Source organism: Tachysurus fulvidraco, chromosome 5 (assembly GCF_022655615.1).
Source record: "Tachysurus fulvidraco isolate hzauxx_2018 chromosome 5, HZAU_PFXX_2.0, whole genome shotgun sequence".
Taxonomy (NCBI): domain Eukaryota; kingdom Metazoa; phylum Chordata; class Actinopteri; order Siluriformes; family Bagridae; genus Tachysurus; species Tachysurus fulvidraco.
Genome location: NC_062522.1, coordinates 28,930,213 through 28,942,658, shown reverse-complemented (window position 1 = coordinate 28,942,658; position 12,446 = coordinate 28,930,213). Strand labels below are relative to the sequence as shown.

Sequence of the window (12,446 nt, the reverse complement as noted above, 5' to 3'; positions counted from 1 at the left end):
TAACATTTTGCTGTACTGTCAAGCGTTTCTTTACATATTGGTACAATTGTTGACATGAACAGGAAGTGAACTGTTCTTTTTGATTGTTTGTTCGTTCTGGTTTAGATCTTTCCTTAAAATCTTGCTGTAAAGAGTCACCGTGCATTAGAGATTGAACCTGCATGTATTGCATAAAATAAATCAGAAAAGGCAATCTTGAAAAAAGGACATAGAACATAATAATTTTATTATTAAAAAAATTTGCATCAAAAAACACTGATTTGAGTACAATTGATAGCTCAGCTACAGCTGCTTTAAAATAAGGCTCCTTATATGAAAATATAAAACATATTAACATTATTTACATAGAAAGAATGTTTGCTTTTTTTGCACCTTTTTTAAACATTAACGACTGTCCAGTCTTGAAAAACCTCCACTTTATGCAGCTCATGTGTTAATGAATGAATAAATGGAAAACATTCAACATTACAGTTTTCCAAGAAGCAGAAAAGTAAAATGTGCAAAATAATAAAAAAAATCAATACAAACAAAGCATTTAGTGTCATATGAACATACAATAAAAGGTGCTGAAGATTATTTACAGTTGTATTAATTTTAGAAATCTAATAGTATAATAAATAATACAATTAACAATAAAGCTTATTGTGATGTACAACTCATTTTCAAAAGCAAATCTCTTAGAGCTGCCATCAATTAAGTGATTTTGATGAACCACATTAAAAATTCTGTTACTAGTAGCTTGACAGTGAAAGACCTGGGTGTTATATTAGACAGCAACTTGTCTTTTGAAAATCATATCGCCCATACTACAAAAACAGCCTTCTTCCACCTTAGAAACATTGCCAAGCTGAGAAACATCCAATCTGTATCTGTATCTGATGCTGAGAAGCTAGTTCCTGCATTCATGACCTCTAGACTGGACTATTGTAATGCATTAATAGGTGGTTGTCCTGCATCTTTTATAAATAGGTTACAGTTAGTCCAAAATGCAGCTGCGAGAGTTCTCACCAGGACAAGAAAGTATGACCATATAACCCCAATTTTATCATCTCTGCACTGGCTATCAGTTTAGAATTGATTACAAACTGCTGCTACTTACATACAAGGCTCTTAATGGTTTAGCTCCATGTATCTAACTAGTCTTCTAACACATTACAATCCTTCACGGTCTCTGAGATCACAAAACTCAGGACTTCTGGTAGTTCCCAGAATATCTGTCTACTAAAGGTGGTAGAACGTTTTCGTATTTAGCTCCAAAACTTTGGAATAGTCTTCCTGATAGTGTTCGGGGCTCAGACACACTTTCCCAGTTTAAATGTAGATTAAAAACTCATCTCTTTATTCAGGCATACACATAATACAGCCCATAATATTGTGCTTTATTACATCAGCCCAAATGCACATTATCATCTTGTACTTGCTAATATTATGAACAGCAGTTATGTTAATCCCTCTCCACTGCTTCTCTCTTTCTACCCATCCCGAGGCATCCAGAAATTGTACCAGCTCCGATTGTCTTCCGTGCGATGAAGCTAGTGGACCTCCACTGAGATGAGGCCGACTCTGTGAGAATCCTTAGGCATCTAGAGATCTACCAGCAAGGGAGTTTTTCCTTGCCACAGCTGCCTGAGTCACCTCAGACTTGCTCATTGGGGATAAATACAAACACTTTTAAATATATGTAATATTAATCTTGAATTTTGTATTATATTAATCTTTATATTAATCTTTAAAATAACCTTTTTGTTCTATGTTTTTATTCTGTAAAGCTGCTTTGAGATAATGTCAATTGTACAAAGCGCTATACAAATAAACTTGAATCGAAATTGAAATTGAATAATGTACCCTAATACTAATGTACAGACCATAAGCTACAAGTGACATTACTGAGAACAGAACAAACCTCTAAAATGAACACGAAAGGAGGAGAAGTGCAAGAACAATACATCTCAGAGAAGTTGCCAGGAGACTTTCATGAGCTGTAGGAATATCTGGCAAATATTAGTTGCTTTCTAGGCATGTGACCACATCTCCTCTTTCATTCAAATGTCAAATTCAACTATAAGTATGTAAATAGTATGACATCCTTTAATAATTAAAAATGTTGGGTCACTTCACACCGATGCCTCACTGATGTTATTATTTTTTTTTGTGGTATATTTTCTCCATTTTGTCCCAATGGTATAAATATTTGCATCTATTGTGTAACTCCCAGTTTTAGGGTCTAATTCATTTGTTCAGTTTTTTTGTCTTCCACATGAGATGAACTCTGTCGTGCGAGACTTGCAGATTTAATCAAGCATAGACCGAGTGGAATTGCTACTATGATCCCAATGACTATCCCGGATCCAGAGCCCACCACTCCATAATTCGATCCAACCACCGATCCAATAAGGGCACCAATCATAGCAAACAATAGCAGGCCTGCAGGTTTGAAGCAATATTTTGCAAGTGCCAAAAGCTCATCCTGATACTTCTTCCTAAAGGTAGAAGTATCGTCTTCCTGGTTTTCATCTTCAGCGACTGCAAAAATGTAAACAGACAAGAAATTAATTTGAACTAGATCAGGGAAATACATTGGTTGTGCATAGATGTAATCTGCTATTATATAACCTTCTTAAATGGACAGATTAATACTTACAAGATGGACGAGTTCCGTCAATACTTCCACGTCTCCGCTTAAGCAAAGGTTCTCCCTCAGTTTGGTTTTTATACATACTAAGTCTGTTCTGGTATCCTTGTTTTAGCATTTCTATTTTGTCCTCATACCTTTTTTCCAACTCTCTGATATCTTGGGTTATTTTGCTCTGCATCACTTCATAATAAACCTGTGGCAGAAAGAAATCATCCAGACTTTCTTCCACCATGCTGTCTATCTCTTCAAGCAGTCCATGGACCTGAGTTTTAGAGTCACTCAAACGCATAACACAGTGTCTGCCTCTGCACTTTTCCAGGAGTTTTTCTGCTTTATGAATGTGTTCTTTGATTGTGGATTCCTCCACATCTCCTTCACACAGGAAAAGCACCACAGTGTGATTCCAGACCCTCTTAGAGAGCAGCTCCATGTGTCGACTTGCTGATTTAAGTTCATTTACAGATAGTTCATCATCAGCGTTTATGGGCAACACCAGAACCAGAGCATGGGGACCTGGAGGACAAAGAGTCACACTTCGGACGATTTCTTTTTTCATTTTCTCTGTAGTGCACTCTATAGAAACTCTGTCCCATCCTGGTGTATTCACGATGCAGATCCTCCTTCCTGCATGTTCACCTTCATATAAAAGACACTCTTCACTCTCTTCATTTAGCTTTGTGTCTCCCAAGATAAACCTGGCTACTCTGTTCTTTCCAGCTCCAGCTTTTCCCAGCAGTACAATCTTTCGATCTGAAAGAGAAGATATAAACACAACAGACATTAAAAAATAAGGTAGACAATAAACTTATGCACAAAAGAAACAATATATTTTGAAAGACATCTAACCTTCAGCCTTAGGTGAGGATCCACTTGCCATGGCAGTATTACTGCCGAAATCTATTTCACCCGCCATAACTGTCACATTTACATTTCTGTCAAAACATTGGTATTAAAGAATTGTTGAAGAGAAGACTGATTTCTGTTGATAGAAGCAAAAGACAAAAAGTTAACCCAAATACAACTGAGACAATTACAAAAATTTTCAACATATACAAATTAGTTAATATTAAAATTGTTCACCCTGTTGATCTGTTCCGTTTATTGCAGTGTATCAACTTAGAGCTGAATTAGACTTAACTAAGATTTTATGTCATAACCAATAGCCCATAATACTGAAGCGTGTGTGAAATCTCAATATAAATACACCTCTTCCTAAAAGTTCACCAAATGTTACCAAACATTCCTAAATGAACAGAATCATAAAGACTAAAGAGTCAAGAAAACACAGCTGAAGACAATATTATGCAGAAAATTAGCAAAGTGACGATGTAATTATTTGGAGTCGTAGAACTACCAAACAAAATGGAGTCCTTCTGCCATTTGTTATGGACTGCTACTTATACACATTGTGCTTTAACTCTTAGTAAAACACCCAAACACACAAAGAAATGTTATTACATTATATACACTTACAGGTAACATGAAACCTTTATATAGATTAATAGTAAACACATCAAAACTGTCAACATCCAGCATTAACTAATGACGAAATGCTATTGCATCACTCTAAACAAAACTAGAAACTCGATCTATAAAACTGCAAACTTAATTCTTTTGATGGTTTTTAAATAAAATAATAAATCTATCATGTTAGATAATTAAAATAGACTATATTACCTATAATTTGTCAAGTTTTGGTTGTTGCCTGGTACAAATTCATACAGTACGGCTTCTGCTCAGGTAAATCAGGTGAGCTTTGAGGGCGTATACTTTTTTTTTTAACAACTTACCAGGAAGAACAATAAAAACTCCTCATGGTCCTAGTGAGTGTCTTTTACATACAATGATGACATTTTATCACACCATGTTGTACTAGTGTAAAGGTTACCTTGCTCACCTGTCCAGACCAGCAGACTGGATTAGAAAACTTCATAATCTGTATGATGTATTGTGTACTTCTATGTCTATCAAAACACTTTCACACCTTCTCTTAGAACTGATCAATACCACAGTGAAGTTAATGGGTCATACGGTAATTAATTTCCTTTAACATCAGCAGGTTTTTATTAATACACTCAGTCTAATATGTTATTGTTTCTACAACTGAGGCCAAAACTTCGATGCTAAAGATATTCGACTCTACACCTGCATTTTTACACTGCTAAGAAATGTCATTAACTATTTATTATCCTTTTTCATAACTCAAAACTAATGATGCAGAAACTAAACAGGAAATTTTCTGAAAATAAGTTTTAATTGATTTTCATTCACTGGAACAGCTCTAATTAAATAATTAACAAATGACTAATGAATGTTGCTTCATATGTCACTTTATTATATACATGTTATGAGGAACATTTGAATATCATGAAGTGAAACACATTACTGATGAAATCTCTATACACAGAAGATAATAAGAAATGTGCAAGCAGGCAAGAATGTGCTTGTCATGGTGATCTGATGGCAATGAAATGAATCTGAATGTTCTGGGACTTTCACTTAACACTTCATTTGAACAATATGAGGAAATATGAGGAGTGTCAAATTAAAAAAAAACAACAATCAACAGCTTAAAAAATTAAATGTACAGTATTTCTAAAAGATATTTTAATCTTAAATCGATGTCATTAGCATACAAGAATAATATCTATATACTTTATTAAAACCCAAATAACATGTGAAATGCTACTTCTGCTAAATTTTTACATATATGAGTGCCATGTATAACAGTAATAGAATATTGTTTTAAACACACACATGCACAAAAGGTCACTCCATACATGATGCAAAGACAATTTGTTCAATCTTGAGTACCAAAATTTCTTACACCTGCCATGTACCTACAGGTAACCTAAGAAACCTTTATGCAGATTAATAGTAAACACATCAAAAGTATTAGCTTCAAATCAGTGCAGCTTCTCATCAGTGCCTAACAAATAATTTGTTGCTGTAAATCGTTTATGCTTGTTTTTTTTTTATTAAAAAATAACTATTGGGTCAAATTATTAAAGAGAGAAGACATTACTTAGATTGAAATGATCTATTGTTGAGTTTAAGCTATTTCTCTGTACAAATTCAGAGAAACTGGTAGACCATCTTCAGAATCAGAACTGCTATGTTATTTTCTAGCTTCATTATTACTCAACAAACTGATCAGTAAATGTGTGAGATTTTTAAATTGCCTTGCTTCTCTCTCTCTCTCATCTCATTTTCTACCGCTTTATCCGAACTACCTCAGGTCACGGGGAGCCTGTGCCTATCCCAGGCGTCATCGGGCATCAAGGCAGGATACACCCTGAACGGAGTGCCAACCCATCGCAGGGCACACACACACTCTCATTCACTCACACAATCACACACTACGGACAATTTTTCCAGAGATGCCAATCAACCTACCATGCATGTCTTTGGACCGGGGGAGGAAACCGGAGTACCCGGAGGAAACCCCCCATACAATGTAGTATTAATTAAAAAAGTCATAATCAGGAAAAGACGACCTACTAGGTTGACCAGCTCAGCTACAGCTGCATTGAAGTAATGCTCCTTATATGAAAATCTAAAATATTTAAACGTTATTTACTTAGAAAGAAAATTTGCCTTTCTTGCATCTTTTTTGAATATTACCGACTGTCCTGTCTTCCACTTTATGTAAGTGATGCGGTAATCAATCAATAAAAGGAAAGCATTCAGCAGATTAGTTTTTCAAGAACAAGAAAAGTAAAATGTGCAAAATAATATAAAATTTAAATACAAACATAGCATTTAGTGTCAAATAGACATATATTAAGAAGTGCTAAAGATTATTTACAGTCGAATTACTTTTAGAAATCAAATAGCTCAAAATAAAATGCTTATCTTGTTTAATTATCAAATGGTCTAAAAAATAATAATAAATTAACTAAAGGTTATTGTGATATACAACTCATTTTCAAACATAAATCTCTTAGAGCTGTCATCAGTTAGTGATTTTGATAAACCACATTAAAGATCAGCTGTTTCTGTAGAATCTTCTTAGCCATCCTCTTGGTTTCATCTTACTGCTTAAGCCATGGTCTGCAAAGAGTTTACAGTGGATGTATGGGATCTCAGCATGTCACCATGGATGATGGCTCATCAGTTGAAGCTCATCTGCAAAACTGAACTGCTGATCATCCCAGTTGACTCATCACCAGGTCATGATCTTGCAATATCCCTGCATTTCAATCTGATCTCCCCTTCAGTCACAGCTCACAACCTTGGGGTAACTATGGACACTCAACTGTCCTTTTCTTCCTTGTCCTTTTGCCTGTGTGGACAAAAATGACCGAATCCTTATAATGTTGTAAAAGGATTCGGCCATTTTTGTCCACACAGGCTGCTCGGGTACTTATTCAGTCTCTTGTCATCTCAAGACTGGACTACTGCAACTCACTGCTGACAGGTCTGCCTATGACAGCAATTTCTTCTCTGCAAATTATCTAAAATGCAGCTGTGCAACTTGTTTCCAACCTAACTAAGTTTTTGCATACCAACCCGCTGCTGTGATCCCTCCACTGGCTTCTGGTAGCTGCATACATCAGATTCAAAACATAAAGAGAATATTATGCAGAAAATTAGCAACATGACGATGCTACTTATTTGGAGTCGTAGAGCTAAAATTGAGTCCTTTGCTACCATTTTTTATGGATTGCTACTTATATGCATTGCGCTTTAACTCTTAGTAAAACACACAAACAGACACTGTTGTTCACATTAATACACAAAGAATATTATTATATTATTATATAGATAATAGTAAACACAAAACTATCAACATCCTGCATTAACTAATGAGGAAATGTGGCACTTAAACTCATACTAGAAACTAAATTTAGTAAAACTCAAAACATTTATTACTTGTGCATTTTTTAATAAAAAAAATAACTCTTTCAGGTCAGATAATTGAAATAATATTACTTACATTATTTTATTATTTACATCTTGCCTAAAAAAAGTAACACAGACCCTTATGTCCGCTCACCTCCAAAAAAAAAAACAGCCTTTGCGAATATTTGCATCATCCAGCCAACCTCAAAGTTTGCCGTGATGAACTTTACAAATCTAGTTACTATTGTTCACATTAATACACAAATAAATGTTGTTACATAATATGTACCTACAGGTAACAAGAAACCTTTATGCAGATGAATATTAAACACATCAAAAGTATTAGCTTCAGTCAGTGCAGCTTCTCATCAGTGCCTAATAAAGAATTTGTTATTTCATCAAACATGTAAACAGGAAACATTTAAACTTAATTTATGAAGCTGTAAATCTTTTATGCTTTGTTGTTGTTGTTGTTGTTTTTGGTTTAAATTATTTGTTTATCAGTTGCACTGAAAAAAACCCAGTTCAGTCTAATCAATTACACCAACCATCACAGACCACGCTGGTGAAACTGGTAGACCATCATCAGAATCAAAACTGCTATGTTATTTTCTAGCTTTGGTATTACTCAACAAACTTATTTTGAGATTTTTAAATCACCTTGCTGCTATTTTATTGAAATGGTCTTGCATCAATGTAGTATTAATTAAAAAAAACTCATAAGCTAGAAAAGATGATCTACTAGTTTGACCAGCTCAGCTACAGCAACAACAAGTACCATCCTTCATGTTGGGTCACTTCTCAGTGATGCAACACTGATGTAATATTTTTTGTGGTATATTTTTTTCATTTTGTCCCAATGGTATAAATATTTGCAAGCTATTGTGTAGCTCACAGTTTTAGGGTCTAATTAGTCTGTTCAGAACTCTGGCGTGTGAGGCTTGCAGCTGTAATCAAGCAAAGACCCAGTGGAATTGTTACTATGATCCCAATGACGATCCCAGATCCAGAGCCCACCACTCCATAACTCGATCCAACCATCGATCCAATAAGGGCACCAATCATAGCCAACAATAGCAGACCTACAGGTTTGAAGTAATATTTTGCAGGTGCCAGAAGCTCATCCTGATTCTTCTTCCTGATGGTACCAATATCGGCTTCCTGGTTTTCATCTACAGTGACTGCAAAAAAAATGTAAACAGACAAGAAAATTATGTGATCTAGATCAGGGAAATACAGTGATTGTGCATAGATGTAATCTGCTATAATATAACCTTCTTAAATGGACAGATGAATACTTACAAGATGGTCGCATTCCGTCGATACTTCCACTTCTCCGTCTAAGCGAATGTTCTTCCTTGGTTTGGTTTGTATACATACTAAGTCTGTTCTGGATATCCTTGTTTTATCATTTTTATTTTGTCCTCATACCTTTTTTCACAAAAGGATAACCCAAATATAACTGGGACAATTACAAAGATTTTCAACACATACAAATTAGTTCATATTAAAACAGTTCACCCTGTTGATCTGTTCTATTTATTGTAGTGATTATTAGAGCTGAATTAGACTTAACTGAGATCTTATGTCATAACCAATAGCCCATAATACTGAAGCGTGTGTGAAATCTCAATACAAAAATACACCTCTTCCTAAAAGGTCACCAAATGTTAGAGAACATACCTAAATGAACTGAATCATGAAGACTAAAGTGTTTTGAAAACACACCCAGTACAAAGTTTTGATATCTATCAATTGAAGTTTTCTTATAAAAAATATACCTAAAACTTCCATTATAATTGCATTAGTAAACAATGAAAATAATGAAGTACAACCACAAACCTGCATAAAGGAGACTGTCCTCCAAAACTCACTGGTCATCTAAAGAGAATATTATGCAGAAAATTAGCAAAGTGATGATGCTATTTATTTGGAGTCATATAGCTACAATACAGAATGGAGTCCTTGTTGCCATTTGTTATGGATTGCTACTTATTCACATTGTGCTTTAACTCTTAGTAAAACATCCAAACAGACTCTTTTGTTCATTATATCATATACACTTACAGGTGACATGAAACCTTTATATAGATTAACAGTAAACACATCGAAACTACGAACTTCTAGTACTGGCTGTAACAGGAAATGCTGCTAAAAACTGAAATGAAAAATGAAACTAAAAACATATAACTGTAAAACATTTTTTGGATGGTTTTTAAATTAAAAAATAATTAAATATATCTTCTTAAAATAGAATATTTTTATTACAATTTGTCAAGTTTCGGTTATTTCCAGGTACAGATTCATCCAGCACATGGTGGAAAAGCAGGTGCTCTTAGTTTGAGAGCGTATAGAGGAATAAAAACTCCTCAAGGTCCTAGAGACTGTCGATTACATACAATGATGACGTTTTATCATACCATGTTGTACTAGTGTAAAGGTTACCTTAGTTCACACTATTTTGCTCACCCGCCCAGACAAGCAGGATGGATTAGAAAACTACATAATCTGTTTGATGTATTGTGTACTATATAAATTGTCTATCAAAACACTTTCACACCTTCTCTTACATTTACAGCATTTAGCAGACGCCCTTATCCAGAGCGACTTACATTTTTATCTCATTTTAATACAACTGAGCAATTGAGGGTTAAGGGCCTTGCTCAGAGGCCCAGCCGTGTCAGCTTGGTGAACCTGGGAATTGGGGAACATACATATACACACATATATACATATACACACACATTATATATACATATACACACACATTATACTACAACAGCCGCCGAGATCTTGAGATCGAGAGGCCTGTCATAGGGATTAATGAGGAAACTGTAAACACTCTGAAGTGTCCTGCGTTGCTAATTGTTGGTGATACCTCTCCAGCTGTGGAGGACGTTGTTGAGTGTAACTCGAGGTTAAACCCCACAAAGACCACCCTTCTGAAGATGGCAGATTGTGGTGGCCTACCCCAAGTTGTACAACCTGGTAAACTTGCTGAGGCCTTTAAGTACTTTGTCCAGGGCATGGGTTACATGCCCACTGCCAGTATGACGCGCTTGGCACGCTTTCGTACGCACTCAGCTTCCAGCATGAACTCTGTGGATGGCACACGTAGCCGCACTCACATTAACTCTCAGCCGTAGGGCGCTGCTGTCAGCCCAGGTCCTGAGTGCAAAGCCAGACCACAAACCATGGAGTCAGTCAGGTCCTGATATTCGGATGAATAAAAGTTAGGATGAAAACATCAGGACATTTTAATGGAAATGTGAAAGTATATTAATGCTATAAGTATAAGTGAATATTTTGTTGTATATATTAAGTTGAATAAGCAAGGATTTCCAGAACACTTCTTGCAGTAAGCATTTAACCCATGCACTTTCACTAATCTAAAAAAAGTTGATGATGACATTTCATCCATTTTTAATCACGTTTTGTTTTGTTTTTCTTACCTCAATTATAGAGTTCTCACAGTTTTTTATTTTTATATAATTTTTTGAATTTATAAAAAAAGATTTAAAGTTTTATTCCCGGGTTTCGTGTTTCATTTTATACTTTATATACAGTTTGTCATGTTCTCTTGCATGTAAAAAGTTAACGATTACCTAAATGTTAACCATAAAAAAATGAAGTTGACTTAGTCATTGTTCAGATCAGCAGGTCGTGTTATTGTTTATCATGTACTGTAACTTACCAAAACTGGTTGAAATGATAACCTTTTGTGGTGATCATTCCAACCACTGAGCAGATTCAATCATTTAAGTGACAGCTGGTCAGAATGTACTATAATTTGAGAATTCTACAGCACTCTAAAATGTGGAATAATGTTGACATTTTGTGCAGTATTTAATTACATATCCTTATATAGTGGAACACCTTCATTCTTTTTGCCCCATGTATGTTGAGAGAATATTTGGTTTATTGACAGGAATTGGCAGAAAAAATGAAATGAAATTCGGTCATTTGATTTCATTAGAATAAAACCTCTCCACTGTAATAATGAACACATTTTTAACTCTCTCCTTTTTTGTGTCTTTGCAAAACAACTTGAGCTAGTTTAAGGGTTTCATTTTTAGTGCTGGTCAAGGCATGATATGACTCCATGGAACTAAATGACACTTTTGTTGTATAAGGATATAAGAGCCAGTCTGTGTCATAAATATCAACCAAGAAAAAATCAGGTATAATTGCATATAAAAAACACTATCTAGTATGAATGTTTTGCTCTTATATAGATATTCATGTCTTATTCCAGTTTTTGTTCAAAGTGAAGATTACAATTTCTATTGTATTGGTTTTACTACAGTGTTTTTTTCTCAAAGGTGTTTCAAAACAGAAAATTCTGTAAATTGTACACTGATAGAGTATGATTGAAAATAGTCTTTGCATTGTGTGAAGTGACATTTTAGCGTGTGGGTGTGCGTTACTACTTAAACAGCAAATCAATATTCTATTACTGTCAAACAAGTTTACTATATGTTTAAAAAAAATCATTTGAGGATGTAGTATATGATGTCATTAGAAACAAATTGGTCATTAATAAATCTGAATAAATTAAAAAAGTGCCAAACACACCAATGTGCCAAAAATATCTTTATATTAATGATACAGACCTTTAGATGTCAGTTGAAGAAACAATTACATTAGATTAGAAACACCTAACCAAAAACAGGACTGTGTTACAGATAGGTTTAAAAGAAAGAAAGAAATATAATGATATAATCCTATGAATATGTGTGTTTAGTGTATTAATGGACAAGATATATAGTTGTACACAATATCTAATGCAGATTATGATGATTTCTAATCCAGTCCACATATTTGGACAGATTAGCAATCACTATGTATACTAATTACTATTACTGGGTAACCTTTACACTACAACAACATGGTGCCATTTATCTATGCAACAGACACCTTGTAGGACCTTTCTTTTTATGTTCTTCCACCATCTGTGACATGAGAC

At 34.7% G+C, this 12,446-nt stretch overlaps 1 protein-coding gene and 1 long non-coding RNA gene across 2 annotated transcripts; both read right to left on the bottom strand.

Moving 5' to 3' along the window:
- Positions 1-1,715: 1,715 nt before the first annotated feature.
- LOC113634536 (GTPase IMAP family member 4-like) lies at positions 1,716-4,419 on the bottom strand. The gene is made up of 4 exons (XM_027133568.2): positions 4,313-4,419; positions 3,482-3,614; positions 2,642-3,385; positions 1,716-2,523 (listed from the first exon to the last, which is right to left on the bottom strand). Exons 2-4 carry the CDS (start codon positions 3,546-3,548, stop codon positions 2,225-2,227), a joined length of 1,110 nt encoding a protein of 369 aa, XP_026989369.2. The 5' UTR covers positions 3,549-3,614; positions 4,313-4,419; the 3' UTR covers positions 1,716-2,224.
- A 2,851-nt stretch (positions 4,420-7,270) lies between these two features.
- Positions 7,271-9,865, bottom strand: LOC125141274. Its single transcript, XR_007140652.1, has 4 exons — positions 9,749-9,865; positions 9,323-9,361; positions 8,783-8,911; positions 7,271-8,661 (listed from the first exon to the last, which is right to left on the bottom strand). It is a non-coding gene; the product is annotated as an uncharacterized LOC125141274 (long non-coding RNA).
- Between the last annotated feature and the right edge of the window lie 2,581 nt (positions 9,866-12,446).